Below are 24,321 nucleotides of genomic sequence, written 5' to 3' on the forward strand. Positions count from 1 at the left end.
ATTAAGAGCTTCTGGGCGCAGACTACTCTTTAATATTTTTCACGCTAAAATTTGTTCAGATTTGAATAAACGCAGAGCGAAACTAGAGAGCGTTCGCGCAGGTTCTACCTACCTTGGTCAGAAGGAGGGGCTTATGCAACTTTCCTCCCAGTTTCTGAGCCCTCTCGCGCGGCCACTGCGAGCCTCGGGGAAGCGGAACTCAGGCGCGCGCGCCGCGGCTTCTGGCCGGGCGCGGTTAGTGGTGCACCACTGGAGCGCCGCACCAGCAGGCATGGAAGAGCGCGGCGATTCCGAGCCGATCCCTGGCTGCAGCGGCCTGGGTCCGGGCGGCGTTCGCGGCTTTGGCGACGGCGGCGGAGCTCCCTCGTGGGCCCCCGAGGACGCCTGGATGGGCACCCACCCTAAGGTCAGGAGGCGCGAGAGGAGCAGGGCGCCGTCCAGGCCTTTAACCCAGGCAGAACTCCCAGGCAGCTTTCTTTCTCCCTCAGCGGGAGAGCTGAGGACGCGCGACCCCTTACCGAGGGGGACCGGTGTGCACAACTGCCAGCCTCAGGCAGCATCGGTTTTGCTTGTTTAAACAAGTTACACTATTGCCCCCACACTTACCCAATCCCCCAGCCAAAGCCATTCTGGAACTGAGAGCCAGACAGTAACTCCGCCCCTCTCAAGCCAGGAGACCCTAATAAGCGCTCCACAGGTTTTGCTATTTAGGTAAATCCCCTTTGGGGGATAAATTTATTTAATCCTCACGGTAACCATGCAAGACAATTTGTGGGCGATGGGTAAGGTCTGCGGGTCCATAATGATAAAGATTTAGGCACAGTCACGTTTACAGTTAGCCTTGGGCCCAGAGTGCATCTTTGTTTTGCAAAGGTGCAGATTCCTAGTATTTCAGATTTCTTCGAAAGTTTGAATAGGTTCTTGCTCAAAGCACAGCTACTCACATTTTGCGTGTATTTTTCTACATTAGCAGCAAGCGAGATAAAGATAGTCCCCTGCTTGCTTCTGCTTGAGACATTACTGCCTTGTACCAGTAAGGTTCCAAGCAGTGAATAGACAGTGAATGGAGATGTGGGTTTTGTAAGAATCTCAAAAACTGGTCTGTACGGTACTTGAACAGAATTGCACTCTTCTGCTAGAGAGCAATGATTCGTAATCATCTAAAAGCAGCCAAGAAAAAATTTGAAGGTATAGGTTTGAAGAGTTAACCTTTTTCAGCTTTTCTTGCATAATTTTATCTTCCTACTCTGTCCCCTTCATCCTCCCAAAAGGTGAGAAAAAGAAACAATAGCATGGAAATATTACTTAGTGCCGTTTTAGGGAAACAATAGTATGGAGAGGCAGCATATTGGTTAGGAGCATGAACTCAAAATCAGACTCAGTTTAAATCCTGATTCTGTCACTTATCAACCTTGTAATTTGAGACAAATTGCTTGATCTCATTATGCCTTAGTTTCCTCAGCTGAAAAATGGGGATATTAATAGTCTATACTTACTTATAGGGTTGTTACAGGATTAAATTAATTAATATTTGTAAGCCATTCAACATACAGAGAGCACTATATAAGTACTTAATAAATGAAACACCAGTAACAACTTTTTAAAACCTTATCTAGATTTGGTGTTGTTATTCAGTTTATATACTTGTAGTTTGTTTTCGTTTTCAAGTTAATGGCTGTATACACCTTGACCATCAAATCTCCCCTTTTGATTTCTCTTCTTGAAGGATCAAATTAATTTTTAGAAGAAAAGGAAAAGTAATGAAACAATAGGGGGTGTTTGTTTTTCCAATTTCACCTTTCTGTTAATTTGAAAATTATGTAGGTTCTTCCAGTGAAATGGTATCAGACTTATTATTCTCAAACACACTTTTATTATTCTCCTGCTTAGAAATCCTCAGTGTTTCCATACTGATAAAATCACACGTATAGCTTGACCACCAAGACCTTGTAACCTGGCTCAAAAATTGTTTTGGGTGTTATTTTCAAAACATGTTTGAAGTAGACAACTAATAACTCTTATCCTCCTGTAACTATATCCTCCAGTTACAGTGAAGCTGATGGGAGAATGTGACTTTAGACCTGTCCCCATGCAGGTCTACTAATAATTCAACTCAGCATTAGCCCTGCATATCCACCTAGTCACTGGCATATCTGTGCAGCCTCAGAATTCTCCTGCAGGTGTAGGCCCCTGGAAAGTCTTCCCCTTATACTGACCAGTAGTCTGAAAGAAGCAGCTTTCTCTAGTTCCTTGTCAATCCCTTTTAAAAAATCTAATGATGAAATAATTCCCTACTCTTAAAGTGAGAAAGAGTGGGTAGAGAGGTTAGGACTGATACTCTAGCAGATTATCTCCATATGCAAATAAGAGGCTAGGGAAATACACAGTACCCACCAACATGTCCCAACACAAATTTTATTAAAAAGGTTTCTCTATTGCTGGAAGATAGGTTTCTTTACAGGCCCTTGAATGTATGTGGCTTAATCCCACCTTTGTGTGATTACCTGCCCTATTACTCTACTTCTCCATTTACTTAAATCATAATGTTCTTCAGTGCTCAACTTGTATCCCATCCCACCTCTGCTATAAAGCTTTCACCAGTCCCTCTGAGTAGAGCTCTTCTGACCTGCTGTCATGTTTTTTATTCCGTTTACATGGTTTTTAATCACTTACAGTCATATATTGTTATTTGCCTAACAATTTTAAGTGTGCATGTATTTAACAGTCACAAGTTCTTTAGAGACAGCGATCTCTAAGACCTTATATTGCATTTTAACTTCCACTATACCTAGAAGAATTTTATAGATTATATATACGTAATGACTACTTGTTGATTGAAAGAAAATATTAAATAATTTTTCCTTCTCAATTTGACAATTATGTTTTAATTTTCAGTATTTAGAAATGATGGAATTAGATATAGGAGATGCCACTCAAGTTTATATAGCATTCTTGGTTTACCTGGACCTCATGGAAAGTAAGTTGTTTGTTTATATTGTTTTGTTATTGGGACTGTGGTAGGGTAGGTTATTGGGGGGTTGGATTGGGATATAGCATTCTTAACATTATAATAAGCAATCTTTTATGCATTTGCTGTTAATTTTGCAATTTATTTATTTACATTGGGAATCATTGAGTAACAAACTATTAGAAAAGCAAAAATAGGAGGTAGTGTTATGAGTGATATTTGCTCAGCTGAGTATTAGGTAGAAGTTTGGAGTTTTTATCTTTTGTATTTAATACATATTATTGTCCATTCAATGATGTTCTTTCAGGCAAAAGCTGGCATGAAGTAAACTGTGTAGGATTACCAGAACTCCAGCTCATCTGCCTTGTTGGTACTGAGATAGAAGGGGAGAGGTTACAGACTGTGGTGCCTACCCCCATCACTGCTTCCCTCAGCCATAACAGGTGAGAAGGTGATTTTGGTCTAAGTTCCTTTCCCGAGTAAAGCAGTAGGAAACATTAAATGTGGTGATATAATATTTTTAAAGAAATTTAGGATGCCGGTTTCATAGTTTTACTCTTGGCTATTTGAGGAGTAAGTTAAATATGAGTGTTGTATTCAGCCATTCTTGCATTGCTATAAAGAAATACCTGAGACTGAGTAATTTCTTTAAAAAAAAAAGAGGTTTAAGTGGCTCATAGTTCTACAGGCTTTACAGTAAGCATGGTGCTGGCATCTACTCAGCTTCTAGGGAGGCCTCAGGAAGCTTATAATCATGGAGGAAGTTCGTCATATGGCAAAAGCAGGAGTGAGAGAGACAGAGTGTTGAGGGGGAGGTTCCACACACTTTTAAATGACCGGATCTCACGAGAACTCATTGTCCTGAAGACAGCACCTAGCCACGAGGGATTTACCCCTATAACCCAAACATCTCCCACCAGGCCCCACCTCCAACACTGGGGATTACAGTTCAATATGGGATTTGGGCAGCAACAAATATACAAAGTATATCAAGCTTTTAACAAGTATTTATTTAGCACTTACTCTATGGTCAGTACTTTTCAGAGACAATATGTATGGTAGAAATATTTATATTCTTGGTAAGGAAGTAAGACCATTACATTTGAAATAACAGATATTATAAGATGTACCATGTCGTACAAGTCATACTTGATATAGGAGTTGGTGAAGAGCATGATTAACTTGCAAGTTGAAATCAAAGTTTCATGTAGCTTGTGGTAAAAAACTTAGGTACACAGCATTGGATTAAACATGTCTTTGTTTCATGACATACTCTCATTATTAGTTCATGCTTGGTTTTTATTTATTCACTTAGTTGTTTTTCATAATGTAATAAGTATCTCTGTAACCATCACCCAGAGCAAAACTAGATTTTGGACAATAACGAACATCTAATCTTATAAGTCCCTTCCTTAACGTGCTTTCACTGACCTGAGGTAACTGTCATTCTGAATTCCATGTTCATTGGGAAGTTTTAAATTTTAGATGTTTTTAACTATAATTTAAAAACCTTATTTTTTAAGGCTGACCTGATACACTTAATATTTTGCTAAAGTTCATTCATTCTTGTGCATTTTTTGGGCTGCCACATAATATTCCATTGTGTGATTATGCCCCCATTTTCATATCCACTCCCTCGATGATGGAGTGTTGCTAATGTTTAACTTTAGGAAATAATTTCAAACTATTTTCAAAGTGGTTGCCTCAATTTACGTTTCACCTGCAATGTAAATAAGATCCTTTGGAGCTGTATTGTCTCTCACATTTAGTATTGTCAGACGTTTAAATTTTTGCCAACGGAATGGATTATTCTCATTGTGGTCTTAATTTACATTTCTTTTATCACTTATAATACCAAATATTTCTTTATATATGTATTATTTATAAGAAATATCTGTTCATATCTTTTGCCTATTGGGATGTTTTTAGTTTTCCCATTGACTTGTATGAATTCTTTATATATTCTTGACACTAATAGTTTTTTATTGTGTTTTCCAGTTTTTAAATCTTTCACTATCTTAAGATGTCATTCAATGAATAACAGTTCTTAATTTGAATATAATCATATTTATCCATCTTTTATAATCAACGTCTTTGTGTCTAGTATAAGAAATATTTTCTATCTAACGGTCTAAAAAATATTCACCTATATTTTCACTAAGAGTTCTGTTATTCTTGTTGTTTTTAATGGTGTGAGAGGAGGTTAGGGATACCATTGTCATGTGGATAACCACTTTTTCTACCCCTATTTACTGAATAGGCCCTCATTTCCTCACTAGCTGACATATCACTTCTGCCGTTTTCCAAAGTTCCAAACATGCATTAATTTGTTTCTGGGTTCTCTATTATATTCCATTAGTCAGTTTATCTGTCCTTTTGCCAATACCACATCGCTTAATCGCTTGCTTTGTAAGAAGTCTTGGTATCTGGTTAGCAAACCTCCCTTATACATTTCTTCTTTAGAAGCTGTGGCAGGCAGCTTCTAAGATGGCTTCTTATAATTCTGGTATTCACTCCCTTGTATAACTCTCTTCCACTGAGTGAGATCTGGACTCAGTGACTTGCTTCTAATGAATAAAATTTGGCAAAAATGATGGGATGTCACTTCTAAGATTAGGTTACAAAAGACTGTGGCTTCTATCTTGGGCACTCTCTCTTGCTTGCTATAAAGGAAGCCAGCTGCCATGTGAGCTGTCCTACAGAAAGTCTGAAAATAGAAAAAAGATGGCAATTATTGATGGAGCAAGATTCTTGAGATGAGGAAGGATGGATTCAAGAGAATGATGGAAGAGAGTAATATTGAGCATGTAAAGGGGAGCTGTAAACCTCTGAGACTGGGGTATGGGAAGAATGAACAAATGAAAACACAGCTCTATTTGGGTGGCATATAAGTAGGGAAAAGAGCAGAGCCTTTTAAATTCCAGCGTGAATACCGTTGATGAATACTTATATTTTTTCTAGCTGACTATAACTGAATATATAGCAGTCTAATAGAAAAAACCCTAGACTATAAAGTCTTAAGACCTGGTTTCTAGCCTTGGGACTAACACTTAACATTTTGTTTGATGCTTAGCAACACACCTAATTTCTCTGGGTTTCAGTTTCCTTGTCTTTTTTTTGGCATTGAAGGATTTAGATTACCAGTACATGCAAGATCCCTTCTAAATTAAAGCTGTAACTGGTTATTTTCATTGTGCATATTTCATAAAGCCATATTAAACTAAATTTGCAGATTTCTATGAAGTATTTTTTGGATTTATGATTCATAATGAGAATTGTTTTTTAATATATCAGTCTATTCATATGCTTCTTTGAGAAGCTCCTTACTGTGGAGTTTTTTCTGTGTTTGAGAATTACAAATAGTTGTTAGCATTGACATCAGATTTAATCACTAGTACTTTCCGGTTTTTACTAGCATGTTTTTCAAGCCGTCCTATATCCAAGAGTCTTAATTCATTCCTGAGAACTCATTATTTCTGTCTTTTAATTACTGTAACAAATATTGTCCTAGCTGGTATTAATGTTATATTATTTGTTTGGACAAGGAGTACTATTTGAAATTAACGTGCATTTATCCCTAAAAAATAAAATTAATGAAAGCAATAACTATTTTAATCAAAATCATTTCGTAAGTCTAGAAGTACAAATTTGTTTCTATTGTTAATTTCTAGTATTTTCCAAGTGGTAATTAATGCTTTTCTAGCTTGAATGGCTAAATCTTGTTTTCTTCTTCAAGTAGAATTAGTTGGAGTGATAATTTGGTAAGCCATTTTGATGCTCTTGCATTTAATAACTGAGAGAGCTTAAATCTTTATGTCTTGTTTTTATATAAATATTCTTAACTATATTATACAGTAGAATACTAATATAGAAAATAGCACAAATGAGGCCTGATACATACTAGATTTATATGTCTTTTAGTGCATAACATTTTCTCAACACAAACTATGCAAATAACATTTTAACAAATGTTAAATGTGTGGAAATGTGTGTGTGTATATGTGTGTATGTGTGATTTCATTACTCAGTCTTTAACAGGGCAATCTTTTAGGTAGTAGGCATACTTTTATCTATTTTTACTTTTAGTGTATTTTATGATATAAAATGTTATACGTCTAACAGTAATGCTGCAATTCCAGCCTTTCATAGTTAATGTGGGAATTTTTCTGTGTTAGTAACACAGAGAAGAAAATGATTGATGTTGAGTCTCTGATAACCTTGTATAGCAAAGAAATTCACTGGGACATGTCCTAAAAGTATTTGGTGGGAGGATGTGAGGGTAACTCATCATGAAAGAAAAATACTTTTTATTTAAGAAGGAAAACAGCTTTTACTTATTCAGTGATAAAACATCTACATAAATTAATGATTCTGTTTTCACTTTTAAATATTATTTTTCAGATAATATTGCTTGGGTGTTTTGGTCTTAACAAGTATTTATTGAGTGACTCTTATGTGTCAGGCAATGATCTAGGTGCTGGGGATACCATGATGAACAAATACTTTCATGACATCCTCATGAAAGTAGTATTCTAGCACTGAATATTAGCTTAGAAAATACATTTTTTTTTTTTTTGTTAATTGTTGGATGGAATCTAAAAAAACAATTACCCTTTCAGATATTTAATTGAATGTGTGATTTGGGACTGCCTTCACTTATTTTGTAGCTAGATAATTGAATAACAAGGATAATGAAGTACTGATAAGTACTTTAACAGGGATATGTACAAAGTTATGTCAAAACTCAGGAAGGACAAGAAAAGTCTCTTTAGCAGGTAAGAGACCATGGTTTAGTAGGACAACTGTAAGTAATTAAGCATGACTGCCTACCTAGCATGGTGTCTGGTCAGAGTAGGTGTATAGTAATATTCCTTAAGGCAGTAAATGAATAAATGGATGAATAAAATTTCAGAAAAAAGAGGGAAAGGATGGAAAATTAGATGGGAAAGTTTATTTAGATTATGAAGGCCATCATTGTTTTTACTTTTTTGCTATTACTAATGGTATTCTAATGAATAGCCTTGTGAGTACCTCCTTGTACTCATGTATGAAAGTTTCCCTAAGAATAGCTGGGACATTTATACTTCTTTCTTTCCTTTTCTTTTCTTTTCTTTTTTGAGACGGATTCTAGCTCTGTTGCTCAGGCTGGAGTGCAGTGGCGCGATCTCAGCACACTGCAATCTCCGCCTCCCAGGTTCAAGTGATTCTCCTGCTTCAGCCTCCTGAGTAGCTAGGATTACAGGCATGCACTACCACACCCAACTAATTTTTGTGTTTTAGTAGAGACAGGGTTTTACCATGTTGGCTAGGCTGGTCTTGAACTCCTGACCTCAAGTTGTCCACCCGCCTTGGCCTCTCAAAATGCTGGGATTACAGGTGTGAGCCACTGGGCCTGGCCTATCCCTTCATCTTTCCTGCTTATTGCTAAATTGTTACCAAAAGGATTATTACTAGTTTATACTTGCACTTGCAATGTGTAAGTTTTCACAGACTGGGAGAAGATTTATAGCATGTGCATAACTGACAGATTAATTTAGAATTTGCTTCTGTGACTTCAGAAAAAAAATCCCAATGGGAAACATGGGCAAAGAATATGAATAGGCAACTCACAGAAGAGGAACTCAAATGCTCAAGTATGTTTGTCAATCAAGGAATTACAAATATAAAATGTGTTTGTCTGTGATTTGTCTTAACTTTGAAGAAGACTTTCGGACAGTTTGTTTTTATTGTTTGACAAAAATAAGGTACTGTTTAATGGGGAAATTTTGAATAGAACTACGGCTAGCACTTAGAGAGTCTGAACAATTTAGAAAAAGGAGCTCCCTCTCGACATACAAAGAAAAATGTCTCTTCACTAAGGTTCAAGGCTTGGTGAACAGCAAAGGCCAGCTTTTAGATCCACTTGTGCCAGGCACCCTTGTGCAAAGCACAATCTGCTTATCTGTACATGATGCCCTGCCCCTGAAGCATGTCTATGGAGTCTTAGGTTTCCATAAAGAACACTGTGAAAATTACTGCTAAATGGGTGGTGTCATTGAAGGGCTTTAAGCAAGGAAGTGAGGCTGTTGTTTATTCTATGTGGTTTTAAGAATACTTTGCATTTGCAGAGAATGTTACAGAATTTCAAAGTATTTCAAAGTATTTTTACAAGTAGACATTCATTAAATCAGCAACAAAATCCCTAGTGGTATACAGGGTGTTTGTTTTATCCTAACTTTACATACGAAAAGCTGAGGTTAAAAGTATATTTTTATTTGTACCCCCACTTTTTCCAAAAGATAATAAAAGATTAAGTGAGCTGTACCAGGGTCTCAACCTCACAGCTATTAGAGTTTCTCTTGCTTTATTGGTTTTTAAAAATATTTTATTATAAATGAAACTAGTTACGGAAAACCACACAATACAAATGTATAGATTAATGAGTTATAAGGCAAACATCTAGAAGTCTTGTAATTATAACTAAGTCAAGAAATAGAACTTTTCTAGGCACCTCACAAACTTTTCGATGTGCCCCATCCGAATCATAATCTTTCTTCCCCCTAAAAGTAGCCATTATTCTTTCTTATATAATAATAATGGGCTTTGGCCCATGTATTGTTCCCAGGACCTCTTAGCGCTAACTTTGTCTTTTGACTCTCACTCAAGAAATAATGTTGGAATATCACTGGTGAGACTGATAATATTATCAGGAATATTAGTTTTATATTTAAAAGTACCCTGCCAACTTTAGTACTCTATTGTTAGAAACAAATTACTTGCCACATAGTGTACAACCAACCTCAGCACACCAGTTGTAAATCACCATTTTAGACTCTGCTTCTTAGCTGCTTGAATATAGTGCTTTAAAAAATGCTTTGTATTCCTCAAAAAACCTTAAATAACATTTTTATTAGTAGGAGAGTTGGGTGGCATACATAGCTGTAGAGCCAGAGGAGTTGGCAGTTTCCTGGAGCTACAATTTCTTATTATTTACAAAGAGCATAGCACATAAGGCCTGATAACTGTCTCTTTTATTGTAGGAGACAAATTTTATAATCTGTTGTTTGTAAAGCTGGACCAAAGTCTGTCATTTACATAGTTAACTACAACTTAGTTATAAAATATTTCCCTAGTGATGGCAAATAGTCCCACTGTTTCAGTCATCACTTGACTGTTATGTGGCAGAGTGGCATGTATATTTATATGGTTTATTATTTATTTTATGGTGTATATGTATTTTCTGCCTCCTTAAAAGGTAATTGTTCTAGGTAGTGTTTAATGTTATATCTGTGTGCTTTTCTAAGAATGCCTGAACAGTTTTTAGTGTCGGCTTCCCACTTACTTTCCCAGGCTTTAGACCTGGTGATTTTGTATACATACTTTCTGGCAAGAGAGTAGACAGATTCCTTTACAGGGTGAATGTGTATTTGAATCACTATGAGTGAATGCATTACTTTGAGCATAAGAACGGTTTGTGATTCATGTTTTCTGTAAAGCAGTTATATATGATATGTGATCACAGTTGAAACACTTTGTCATGTTTTTCAAGTTTCAGAAGGTCTTGTGTGTAACAGTCCTTATGAACATATTGATTTAATGTTATTTCCTGATCTGTAATGGGAGAATACAATTGATAAAGTGCCCATTTCTGATTATCTAGTGGGAAGATTTTGCTGATGGAGTATGAAGTAATTAATTGCTAGTGTTTCTTGTTTCTCTCATCTAAAAATACTTCCTAAAGCTAATGTAAAATAATTTTTAGTTTGCATTATAATGCCATATTAAATTGTATATTTGCATGGCATCCATATGGAGAGTACTCTAGATTGTTTCTATGCTATATTGAATCTAAGGAATACATGAAGCAACTTTGGTAAATGACTGTAGTACAGTTTCCTCAGACACAGCAATGGTATAAAATCATATTCGTAGATACACAGAGATGAAAGAGATCTGATGGATTTAAAGATGAGACAACAAGAGGAATACTAACTAAAACTAGTGACCTATCTTTTTCAGTGCTAAGATTGCAAATGAAGTCAAATTTATGTTCAGATAGCCTGATTAGCTTCACTTTGGACCACCTTGGGTCCGTTGGTATTTATTGAGTGCCCTAAATGGTAGAAGTATACTATACCGAAGTTAGGATAATACTATTACACTTTTCTGTAATAGTAGTAGTACTACAGGTAGTTGCAAATGGGAAAATATCTTAAGTGACTTATACAGGGACTCAAATGATAAGGGAACAAAATTATTTTCTAGTCTTTAACTACTGGTAGGGTTTTTTTTTTCCCCCTCATAGGCTCTGTGTCACCTCCCAATTCCAATGTAAATTTTGTTTCTTCAGTAAGATACAAGAGGTGGGAAAACCTTAGTTGCCATATTTTAAGCTCATCTGTGGTTATATATAAGTTTTAAAAAAAGCTGAGCGAAGTGAAATGTCTTATACAATTATAAAATCCAAGCACAGTTAAGATACAGCTTTCTAAAACTTAATCTCCTTTTTTTTTCCCCAAAGGATTGTAGTTCCTTCTTTAGTAATATGTGAATCATTCATCCTTTCAAACCTGACGAAATTATAAATGGTTCTTTCTTCCCAGTGTCAGAGAAGAATAGTGGATGGGAGAATGGAGCCTCTCCCGTCACCATTTTGTTCCCCTAGGACCCCAAATAGTGGCATTTCTTTTGTTTTTATTGTTTCGTGGCATTTGGTAACCTTTCTAAATTGAATACACTCAGCCATCTTATCTAAGACAAAAATATTTCAAAAGTTCTTCTTGGCATCCTCATATTACTTGAGAAGTTTAGAAAAAGATGTAGACATTCAATTACCAAATTGCTTCTCTGCAAGCTCAGCTACCATGAAGCTAAAAGTCTAAGAGCTTTTAAAAGTTGGTTTGAATAAAATTATTTTGGCAAGATTATTGTACAATTAAAGGAATTTATGCCTTAAGAGAAGTGAAAATAATTCTGTGCACATTAGAAATGAGTGTCAGAGCCAAAGTTAGGATTCCTAGCCTGAGGTGCTTTGCTTAATCTGATGCTTAGCTTATTAATGCATATCACATCCTATTTCCCTCAATGTTGTTTTCAAAAGAATGTACTCTCTTTTTCTCATACATTGAATCCAATGAATTTTAGTTATTTTTTCTTTGTCAGAATTAATTTTTCCCACTATAGCTTTTAAAGACTGTCAATAGTAATTTTTCTTTTTTTAAAGGACATGATTAAAGAACATTTTATTAGCTGTTTGTATTATCACAGCAGTAACCCAGATAATATAAATGGACAAATTATTTATTTTTAAATCCATTGCCTTTGTGTTTTCATGAGGAGAAGAAAAAAATTAATATTTTAATACACTGAGATGTGTAGGGAAAATTAAAAGTTTATTTACTGGTCTTACCCTTCACTAAAAATGTTATAAATGTATTTAATTATAGTTTTTATTTAAATATAATGAATATAAACATAATTATATACTATCTAGAGACAAAATTTGGTTTTAGGATAGCATAAAAAGGTAAATTGCAAATTATTCCAGTATTTTCTTTTTTTTTTTTTTTTTTTTTTTTTTGAGACGGAGTCTCGCTCTGTCACCCAGGCTGGAGTGCTGTGGCTGGATCTCAGCTCACTGCAAGCTCCGCCTCCCGGGTTCACGCCATTCTCCTGCCTCAGCCTCCCCAGTAGCTGGGACTACAGGCGCCGCCACCTCGCCCGGCTAGTTTTTTGTAGTTTTTAGTAGAGACGGGGTTTCACCGTGTTAGCCAGGATGGTCTCGATCTCCTGACCTCGTGATCCGCCCGCCTCGGCCTCCCAAAGTGCTGGGATTACAGGCTTGAGCCACCGCGCCCGGCCTTTTATTCCAGTATTTTCTAAGTTGCTTATTTATTTATTGGCTGCCTGGGCTCAAGGGGTACAAAATATCATAGACTTTGCCTACAAGATGCTCACAGTCTAGAGGTGAGGTGGACAGACATTTACATCCAGTGTGATAAATGTAATGACAGATATGTACAGGGTACTGACGAAGACCACAGAGGGAGGAGACCTAACTTCGACTAGTGGGATAAAGAGATGAGAGAGTCTGGAAAAACTTACTGGAGGACAAGATGTTTGAAATATGCAGGAACAAGGAACAAGGATGGGAATGGATGCCCTGGTTAAAGTAATAATATGAGCAAGATATTGAGGGCTGAGGGGGCCTGAAATTTGCCAGTAGTTCATTATGACTGGGTATGTAGTAATGGCAGAGAGAGTACCTGTCTGCAGTTGGTGAGAAGCCCTAGATTGGTGTGGGGTGGGTGGAGAAGGAGGAGTGAGTATGTGTGATACAACAGAGATGGGAATGGAGAGAAAAGGAGTGGAGGAAAGGAGAGACAGACATAGAAAAAATATGAAAAAACAAACAAACAACTCTCCTCCTGGGAAGTAACAGTTCAGGAAAAGCAACCTCTTAAGGATTAAGGAAGTCAAAGGTAAGAGAAAGTTAAATCAAGAGTTTGCCACTACAAAATCTTTAGGAAATCCTGAAACAAAGGTGAGAAGATTGAGTCAGGATATTAGGAATTGTAATGCTTGTTTCTGTTTAATGGATACCAATTACAATGTGCAAATGTGTGAGGATATAGATGTTTAGCTATTAATGCAAGAACCTAATTGGGGGATTTGAGGAGGTTAAGTGACTAGGGCTCAGTCATCTGAGCTTTTCTCTTCATTATACTCACTCCCTAAGCAGCATCATCTGGTTCCAAGGTTTTAAATATCATCGATATACTGATGACTCCCAAATTTTTATCTCCATCTCACCCTCTTCCATGAACTTCAGACTCATATATGTAACTGCCTACTTGACATCTCTACTGCGATCTAAAAAGGCATCTCAAATTAGCATGTCCAAAAAGAAATCTTGATTTGCTCCTATACTTTCTCCTTCTGTAGTTTTCTTTATGTCAATAAATGGCAACTGTATTCATTCTGAAGCTCAGGCCAAAAACCTTAGAGTCATTTTGAAATGTATGCACACACACACACATACACGCGCACTTTATGTTTTAGATCAATTTTAGATTTACAGAAAAAATTGAGCAGATAGTACAGAGATTTCCCATCTAAGTCCCAGTCGAGCAGTGTTCCCCTGTTATTAACATCCTTGTGTTAGTATGGTATATTTGTTACAATTAACCAATATTCATACATTATTATTATTATTAACTGAAATTTGTCATTTACATTAGGGTTTTTTTTATTGCACAATTCTGTGGTTTTTGACAAATGCATAATGTCATGTATTCATCGTCACATACAGAATAGTTTCAGTGCCATAAACATTCCCTATGCTTCATTTATTCATCCCTCTCTTCACCCCCAAGCCCACCCCTGGCTGCCACTGAACTTTTCACTTTCTGTGTTGTTTTGTCTTTTGCAGAATGGCATATAGCTGGAATAATACAGTATGTAGCCTTTCAGATTGGCTTTCACTCAGCAATATGTATCCTTGCTAGCGTGGCATTTTGGGTTTTAGCTATCCTAGTGGGCACACAGTGGCATCTCATTGCCGCTTTTTTAACTTCTTGCAATTTCCTAATGACATATGATGTTGAACATCTTTTCATATGCTTATTTGCCACATATGAGGTGTCTGTTCAGATTTTTTGCCCATTTTTAAGTTCGGTTTTCTTTTTGTTAACTTTCAAGAGTTCTGTGTATATTTTGAATGCAAGTCCTTTATCAGATATGTGTTTTACAAATATTTTCTCCCAATCCATGGCTTATATTTTCACTCTCTTAACACTGTGTTTTGCAGAATAGAAGTTTTAAATTTTAATAGAATCTGATAGAATTTTTTTTTCCTGGGTCATGCTTTTGGTATTTTATCTAAAAACTCATCACCAAATCCAAGGCATCCTATTTTGTCTTATAGAAGTTTTATAGTTTTGCATTTTACATTAAGGTGTATGATCCATTTTGAGTTAATTTTTATGAAGGATATAAGGTCAGTGTTTAGACTGATTTTTTCCAGGTGAACATCCAGTTACTTTAGCACCATTTGTTGAAAAGATGTTTCTTTCTTCATCAAATTGCTTTTTTTTTTTTTTTTGTCAAAGATCAATTGACTATGTGGGTAAATTCTGAGCTCTCTATTCTATTCCATTGACCTATCTATTCCTTAACCAATACCACATGATCTTGACTACTATAGCTTTACGATAGGTCTTTTTTTTTTTCTTTGTGTGTTTTTTTTGAGACGGGGTCTCACTCTTGTGCCCAAGTTGGAGTGGAAAGGCACGATCTCGGCTCACTGCAACCTCTGCCTCCTGGGTTCAAGCAATTCTCATGCCTTAGCCTCTCGAGTAGCTGGGACTATAGGTGTGTGCCACCATGTCTGGCTAATTTTTGTATTTTTAGTAGAGGCAGGGTTTCACCATGTTGGCTAGGCTGGTCTCAAACTCCTAACCTCAAGTGATCCACCTGCTTTCGCCTCTTAAAGTGCTGGGGTTACAGGTGTGAGCCACTGTGCCTGGTTTGTAATAGTCTTAAAGTCAGATAAAATCAGTCCTCTCACTTTGTTCTTTAACATTTTGTTGGATATTCTGAGTCTTTGGCCTTTCTGTATCAATTTTAGAATCAGCCTGTTAATATCTACAAAACAACATGCTGGGATTTTGAATGGGTTTGCACTTACTGCGGATCACATTGAGAAGAGTTGGTATCCAGGAATATGGACTATCTCTCAATTTATTTAGATATCCTATGATTTCTTTCATCAGAGTTTTACAGTTTTTCTCACATAGATCCTATAAATATTTTTAGATTTATACCTAAATGTTTATCTTTTATGAGGCTAATGTAAATGGTGTTTTGTTTTTAATTTCAAATTCCAGTTGTTTATTGCTGATATATAGGAATACAGTGGACTTTTGTATATTATCCTTGTATCCTGTAACCTTGCTATAATCTCTTAGTTTTTATTCTTCCATTTTCTCATACCCCCAAATTAATTTATCAGTAAACCCTGTCAGTTCCTTAAAAATACATCCAGAATCTGTCCATTTCTTACCACTTCTCTACAACTGTTACCACTCTCGCTTAAGCTGCTATTATCTCACCTCCTGGACCTACTAAGTGGTCCTCCTTTAAAACACTTGCTATATTAATGCTAGTCAACCTATTGCGTATTTGGTTTTCTTTGATTATCTACTGTCTGTTTTCCTCCACTGGAAAGTAAGTTCCCTGAAAGTGAGAACTTTGTTTTGTTTATTGGTATATCCTTAGAGTCTAACCTGGTACCTGGTACATGGTGCTAAGTATTTGTTGAAAGATTGGGTAAAGCTATCTTAGGCTAACTGTGTTCCTGCAGCAGAGACTTGCTAAATAATACCTTAACGATCATAAGAATATACTATAAGCAACCTTTTAAGAGTTTCCAAAAAATTAGAATATCTGCAAAATCTGCCAGGCACAGTGGCTTACGCCTGTAATCCCAGCACTTTGGGAGGCTGAGGTGGCAGATCGCCTGAGGTCAGGAGTTCGATACCTCGCCAACATGGCAAAACCCCGCCTCTACTAAAAATACAAAAAATTAGCTGGTGTGGTGGTATGTGCCTGTAGTCCCAGCTACTTGGGAGGCATAGTGAAGCAAAGGAATCGCTTGAACCCAGGAGGTGGAAGTTGCAGTGAGCCAAGATCACACCACTGTGCTCCCAGCCTGGGTGACAGAGCGAGACTCTCTCAAAAAAAAAAAAAAAAATATATATATATATATATATACACACACACACACACATGTATCTGCAAAATCCATCCACTTGCAGGATTTATCACCATTTTCCACGCTTTACATTGTAACTTGCCAATGTTAGGAATAACCTCTTTACTTTTTAGTTGAATTTCTTTTCATTTATATTCTCTCTGCCCTTTCACCCCTCGTTTTCCCTAGTGCCTTGGGAAAAGAACTTACATTAATTCTGGAGTAAAGGGTTACTAGAACTAGTTCTTTCTTTCACCCCTCGTTTTCCCTAGTGCCTTGGGAAAAGAACTTACATTAATTCTGGAGTAAAGGGTTACTAGAACTAGTTCTTTCTTTAGAACGTCTCTGCAGATATTCTTAGATATGAGATTTAATCCTCAAATGCTACATACTTTCTTGAAGGACCATCCATTATTATTTCCCTATAATGGAAAAATATTGCCACTTTCTGAAAGCATAATCCTTATTACAAATTCATTATAATGACCACTATTTTATTTGAGTCCCAAAGTCTCATAACTGCAAAATGACTTCTGTCATTTGGCCTCTCTGCATATTAGGATGTGTGTCCTCACCTTACCTCTGTTAGAAATCTGCTGCTGGTGAAACCCTCAATTCTGGCAGCTTCTTTTAACTGATACAGCATTTTTTTTTTTCTCTTACCCTTAAAAAAAAGCTTGCAGTTTATTACAGAATGACTTCCCACTGGGGTGGATAGCTTGATTGTTCAGTAAACCCCCTTGGAATTTTAGCTGCCTTGATTTTTTACTAGGAAGGCATTGGCATGAATTTCAAGGAGGAGGTCTGTTATCCCTGAAACTTTTCTTTGGAACCGAGCCTGTGGATGAATAACGCTTCTTTGGTGCCTCTGGCACCAACTTAATTTTGCATTATGTTTCAGAGTTGCATTATGGTATGTCATTCCATTATATCATCATGAGGCAAATCAAGGAGTTATTCTCTTTTACTAATAAGGCTATAGCGTATGTTATTTGGCCACATTGAAGAGGAAAGAAGGAGATACTTTCTATGGGTTGAAATTAATACTACTTTTAACCCATGATACATTCATTTCAATAGCATTTGAAGTTAAAAGTAATGTGGTCTTCAACTTCTTGTCCTCTTTGTAAATCTCTGGAGATTACTTAGTCTCTGTTTTAGAATCATTACAGAAAAATCAATGCTAAGACTTATGGAAAGCATTTACATAGCTTGGACTGAAGGTATTAGCCAAATAGTGTTAACTGTGTATTTGCTTCAGGCTTGTTTTCAAGTTAGATATATGAAGCTCTGGAATCACTTTTTTCCTGTACACAGAGCTCCTCTGTGAACAGTTATGAGAAAGAAAAACCTGTTGTGAGCATCAAATTTTGTTACTGTTAATAAAATAGCTATAATTTTTGATATGTATTTTTCTTTAGGTGGGATTTTTCCCTTTAGATATAACTGAGTTTAAAACTTGAAACTGTTATTATTAATACATAGGTTATATTTTTCATATGTTGATTTCTATCCAGTATGAACTATAAAGAATTTTGTCGTTTATTACTGTAGATTTGCGTGATGAAACATACAATATTTCTAGTGTTGTCACAATATTTTTCCAAAGAATTGAGCTATTAAAATTTATACATATAAGGATAATGTCATTTCTAAAGTAAGATTTCAAGCCATAAGCTTGTTAGAAATTAAGTGAGATTATAGTCTGGTGATACTTAAATGTTCTTGGAATCTTTACAATCATATGTGGTTTTTTAAGAACTTCAAAATCTTTTGTTACTGTTATTATTAACAGATTGAGAAAGTATAACCTGTTGGCTAAAAGGCAAAGTAAACATTTGTAGAATTTTATGCAGTATCCTATAATGGAAGCAAACAAGAAAGGTCTTGTTCTTGTTTGTTGAGGAAAAGATGATGGCTTTGCTTTAAACATATTTGAAAAAGCGACTAGAAGAGATCCTGAACAAGAAACTGTGTGAGACTTCTGGAGTGTACTTTGAGTAACAGAGGCAGATAAACTATTTTTTTCTGTTACTACCGAGAAGATTCACTAGTAATTCACAATCCCTGCCCCCCGCCAACCAAGTACCATAAACAAGGCCTCAGAAATGGGAACTTCCATTTCATTTTTGACAGTGATTTCTCTCAACTCTGAAAACAAAACCCCTTTTACAACTCTGAGTTAGTTTTCAAATGTTAGGGTTTCCTGCGTGGGTATTTGGGGTAAGTATGAAAATGTTTTGCCGCTTAAATCAAAGAACTCCGGAAACAAATATAAATTGAGAATGGAAAAAGAGTAGTGAATAAGATGGAAATTTCTATTCTAAATTTCAATATATGGGCTAGAATTCCCATATAGTTTTTCTTAGAAAACACCCCCTCACCTTCCCACACACACATACAAACACACCTTCTGATTTAAATAACATTATGTCTTCAGAAATGGAAAATGTGTAAAAGTTGTGTTAACAGGCTTCCTTCTTGTCTGTGTCCCATTCTCATCACAGTCTACCAGTTGGGGATGTTTAGAGAAATTTATCTTGTGGCATTGAAGTGGCTTTATGTGCATTATATACTGGGTTTTATGTATATTGCATACTGTGAAGTAATCATGATACATGCTGACAACAAAAGATGTAGATAAGTTAAAATTTTAGTTGATCCATTGTCTGTTTCTTCTTTTCCATCTTTGTAGAAAAAAATTAATTCAAGATGTACAGCCTATAAAAATTGATCTTTTTCTATTATTATTAATTTAGATATTGGTGTGCCACTTTTGAAGAAGGAAAATACTTAGCTACTAAAAGATTTGCGTTGAAGAAGCAATTGTGTTATGCTGCCTTTTATCACAGTGTGATTTCCCATCAGTGCTGAGTAGTGAAGTTTCTGATTAATATCTATAGTTGCTTTATCAGAATATCTTTCTCTAAAGTAAATCATTCTTATGAATAAGAATCTAGCTAATTGTAATATAGTTCAGCATAGGTGGAAATAATTTTTTAAGGACTAAGTCAATTTCTGGGATTCAGACTGTTTCAGAAAATAAACATTTTCTGTATTTCCACTAATGGCACAGTGTACCTTAGTATGTTTGGGTTAGTATTCAGTTTTAGCAATAATCATGGAGGCAGGGTTATCTGTAAATATTATATCCCAATTTGCAAGGTAGCAAAGCTGGTATATATACTACATAATATGACCACTTGACAGTTTACGAAGTCTTTTCATATATGCCATTTAATTGATTCCTATAATAATCTTATGTGTAGACATAAGGGTGTACTACTATCTTCATTTCAAGTATCCTTGCAAAGACTTTCTCCATTGAATTGCCTTTGTACCTTTGTCAAAAATCAACTGACCAGGCTTAGAGCAGGTTAAGACGTAACTTACATGACAGTATTAACACAAAGGATGGGGGAAGGAATGAAGCTATATTGGAGTAAACAGTGACACCAGATAGTTATGTGAAGAAATGAAGAATACCTGAAATATTAAATATGTGAATATAAAAAGACCCTAATATATTTTCCTTTCTCCTCTTAACTTTATAAAAAGAAAATTATATAAAGTAATAATTATAACACTGTATTACTGGGTTTAATATATAAATGTATATGACAATAATAGCATAAAGGAGGAGGAAAGGAATAAAGCTCTATTGGAGCAGTTTCTATATTTTTTTAGAATCAAGTTAGTGTTAAGCTGAGAGAAATTGTGATAAACTAAGACGCAATAGTAATCTCTAGAGTCACCACTAAGAAACTCAAGAAACTATAGTAAAAAAAAAAATTATTAATTAAAATGGCGTACTAGAAAATACCTATTTAATAGAAAAACAAGGTGATAAAGGAGGGTGAGAGGAAGAAAAAAGACATGTGATATATAGAAAACAAATAGCTAAATGGCAGGCATGAATCCAACCATACCAATGTTAATTTTAAATTTGAATAAACACTCAAAAGGGCAGAGATTGTCAGATTGGATATAAAAACAAGATCCAACTATATGCTGTCTATAAAAGATATACTTCAGATTCAGAGACATCAATTTTGGAAAACTGTCGACTATTTCTATACCATTCTCTTTCCTTTCCTTCTGTGATTCCAATTATGTGTATGGTAAACTTATTTGATACTATACCAGAAGCTTCTGATGTTATTTTTTAAAATTATTTTTTCTCTTTGTACTTCAGTTTGGTTTCTTGTGACCTGTTTTCAAGTTTTCTGTTGCTTTCTTCTGTGTCACATCTCGTCTAATTGAGTGACTGCAACTCCTAAGTATATTGTGACTTTATTTTCAGGATAAGGGAGATCTTGAAGGCATCTCGAAAATTGCAAGGTGATCCAGATTTGCCGATGTCTTTTACTTTGGCCATAGTGGAGTCTGATTCTACAATAGTCTATTATAAACTTACTGATGGATTTATGCTGCCAGACCCTCAGGTCAGTTTTGAGGTAACTGACAGCAAGAAGCACAAAAAGAGGAAAATTATGACATGATTTTAAGTGTGACTCAAGTCATTCACAGAACTGCCTGCCACTTCCTTTGCCATAGGGAAAATTCAAGAAAAAAAGTCTTGATTTTCATACCTCAGAAAATTGGTTATATTTTGTTCAAAGTAGCATGTTCCTAGTTATTGTTGCAAAAAAATTGATTTCCTTAGTCTATGGAGAATTTCATGGTTTTCCAAAGTATTTTATGAAGTCATCATGCATTTAATTATTTAGTGAGTAACTGAGGTGGAACGTAAAGGCTAATAATAGTTGTAACTAAAAAAATGCTTCTTTAAGAAACGTTAAATTGGTTGACATTTTGACAGGAACATTTTAATAAGATAAATGTGCTATATGTGATTTCTTTACATACTTTGTTGGCATAATTTGGATAATTACATTAAATAGCTTTCTAATTTTGCTTTTGGATTACATTGTTTATTGGAGAAAAGTCCATCCTGATCTTTTTTTTTTTTTTCAGAATATTTCTCTTAGAAGATGACATCTATGTTTCCTGATGCTTGTTTTATTCATACAAGATTGGATTTGAGAACCATCAGACTGCTTCATCTTTTATCTCAGAGATAGTCAGGGTTGACTTAGATAGTGAAGGTTGACTTTCCCATTCCATAAGGTTTTCATTCTGAAGAATAAAACTTCCCTAGATAGAAGACTTTCTCCTTCTTAAAAAATATAGAGTGATTTCTTTAAAACTTTCTTATCTAGAGACAGTTTAATTACAGTTGTATACAGGTTTATGCCTAGGATGTGTTCAAATGGGTGGGACCTATCTGCTGCTTTTGTCATCCCACACTCATAGTTGCTTCTTTGTTTCTTGCTGCCACTGCCAGCTCATTGTTGAGATTGCCATCTCTTTTTCTTACTCAACTCTCCCCGGTGCGTTTTGGCCACTGCAGCTATGTTAGAATGGCATTTTATATATACCTTGTCACCTACTTCTGTCTGCTTTTTCCTCTCCAGTAGAAAGTAGAAGATTTGTTTCAATTGGTCTTCCTGTTGCAATTACTGTTATTTCTCTTTTTTGGTTAACTTTAAATCAAAACTCAAAATATGTTCATCCAGAGTGTAAACTTAAGTGTCTTGAGTAACAGGAACCAGAGACATGTTACCTACAAGAGTTCTGGGCTATCCTTTTCATTCTTATCACATATCATAGCTTGAATGTTACAAGAGTGTGGGAGAGTATCAACCTTAAAAAGTCTTCATTAATTAGACCCAGTTATTCCACTTTTGTTAGTGTCTCTCAAATTGTACAAAGTATGAAAAATTATATGCACAAAGATATTCCAAGTGACATTACTTTTAGTAGCCCAAATTATAAACTACTTTAAAGTTTGGGGTAAAGATTGGCAAACTTCTTCTATAAAGGGCCAGAAAGTAACTATTTTAGGTTTTTAAACCTACTGTCTCTGTCATAACTTGTCAACACTGCTGTATGAAGCACAAAAGCAGCCACAGACAATACATAAACAATATGGGCATGGCTTTGTTCCAGTAAAACTTTATTTACAAATGTGGTGCCATAGTTTGCATCCCTGCATCTAAGAAATAGTCAATAAACAGATGTATACAAATGGTACATAATGTACTTACTAAAAATTAGTAATGAATATTATTAAAAGCATGAAAATGTTACATTAAGTAAAAATTGCAAGATGGAAAAGTGTATGAGTGGATGTAATCATGGCTGAAATAACAGACCAAACATTCTATAAAAAGATAACAAAGTAAATCAAATTACTAACCAGTTATAGTGGGATGGGAGGCAGAAAATGGATGACTTTGTCTTTTCTTAATGTTCTTATTTGTATTACTTTTATAATAAAAATGTTTTAAAATTAAAATGTGTCTTGAAATCTGTATTAGTTATCTATCATTGCAAAATAATATTACCACAAATGTAGCAACTTAAAACAGCACACATTTATTATCTTATAGTTTTTGTGAGTAAGGGACCCGGGCACAGATTAGTTGGGTCCTCTGTGAGGCTACAGTCAAGGTGTTGGGCAGGGCTCTAGTCTCATCTGAGACTTGACCAGGGAGGGGTCAGCTTTTTCACCCACATGGTTATTAGTAGCCTTCAGTTCCTTGAGAGTGCTCAATGCTTATGTGCCATTGGCAGGAGGCCACCCTCAACTCTTTGCCACATGGGCCTTCTCAATATAACTGGTTGCTTTCTCAAAGCCACCAAAGGAGAGTCTCAGCAAGATGGACTATATAATCTTATATAATGTAATCACATACATCCCATCACCTTTGCCATATTCTGTTGGTTGGAAGCAGGTCATAGGTCCTGCCTACACACTAGGGTTTCATGGCTGATTATGAAAGAACAATAACAAGAATGGAAAAATGATGAAAATTAGGACCATCACAAAATAGTATAAAGCATCATTCTTCATCTGTAGTCATTCTTGACTCCTTCCTTTGATGGTATTTGAATTTCACTTTTATTCTTGGTGGGAGGTCGCCATGACTCTTTCAGGCTCCCTCTGCTTCCCCAGAAGACATGAAGATGCACCTATTCGGAACAATACGTGTTTTGGTGATTCTAGTGGAAAATTTGCAGGTCTAAGAATCCTAAGATAGTTTGTGATAAATTCTTAGGGTCTCTTGATTTCTTAAGTCTCTCATTTGATTCATTTTGAGGTCTTTCATTATAATTCTAGAAAATAGCATTTTCATAAAGAAGTGTAAGGATAATGAATGTCAGATTTGTGTGTCAGATCTGTTGACCAGTGGGGCTCCTGTATAACTACAAAACCGAAAGTGTCATTTGGGATTGGCTGTGAAAGGTGCTTTCTCAACTCTTTAAAACTAGGATTCAATCCTGCTGTATGTCTTGCTATGTTTACTCTATTTCAGAATGTTCCCTGTGTACTTGACCAAAGTTGTTCTGTCCAAAGCCAGCCAGATACGTCCTAACATGAATAATGGCCCAGAACTATTTGGAAAGGGAGGCCACCCAGCTGTGTATGTCTCATTTTAATGAAAAACTAGATAAAGTGATTTAAGTAATTTTGTAATTGATTTTACATTTATCTCCTTGTTAGACTGGAATCCTTAAGAACATAACAAGAAATCATGTATTTTTTAATACATCT

At 35.7% G+C, this 24,321-nt stretch overlaps 1 protein-coding gene across 5 annotated transcripts; it reads left to right on the plus strand.

The window, feature by feature from the left end:
- The first annotated feature begins 180 nt into the window (after positions 1 to 180).
- Positions 181 to 23,061, plus strand: TSEN15 (tRNA splicing endonuclease subunit 15). Of its 5 annotated transcripts, none has more exons than XM_033196315.1 (5): positions 181 to 406; positions 2,896 to 2,977; positions 3,276 to 3,411; positions 21,004 to 21,145; positions 21,678 to 23,061. In XM_033196315.1, exons 1-5 carry the CDS (start codon positions 272 to 274, stop codon positions 21,696 to 21,698), a joined length of 516 nt encoding a protein of 171 aa, XP_033052206.1. In that variant the 5' UTR covers positions 181 to 271; the 3' UTR covers positions 21,699 to 23,061. The 5 variants fall into 5 exon arrangements, with proteins under 5 accessions (XP_033052206.1, XP_033052205.1, XP_033052202.1 ...); XM_033196311.1 differs by having other exon boundaries at positions 182 to 406; positions 21,004 to 21,157; XM_033196312.1 differs by having other exon boundaries at positions 182 to 406; positions 21,004 to 21,041.
- The last annotated feature ends 1,260 nt before the right edge of the window (positions 23,062 to 24,321 follow it).

Source organism: Trachypithecus francoisi, unplaced genomic scaffold (assembly GCF_009764315.1).
Source record: "Trachypithecus francoisi isolate TF-2019V2 unplaced genomic scaffold, Tfra_2.0 Lachesis_group5, whole genome shotgun sequence".
NCBI lineage: Eukaryota > Metazoa > Chordata > Mammalia > Primates > Cercopithecidae > Trachypithecus > Trachypithecus francoisi.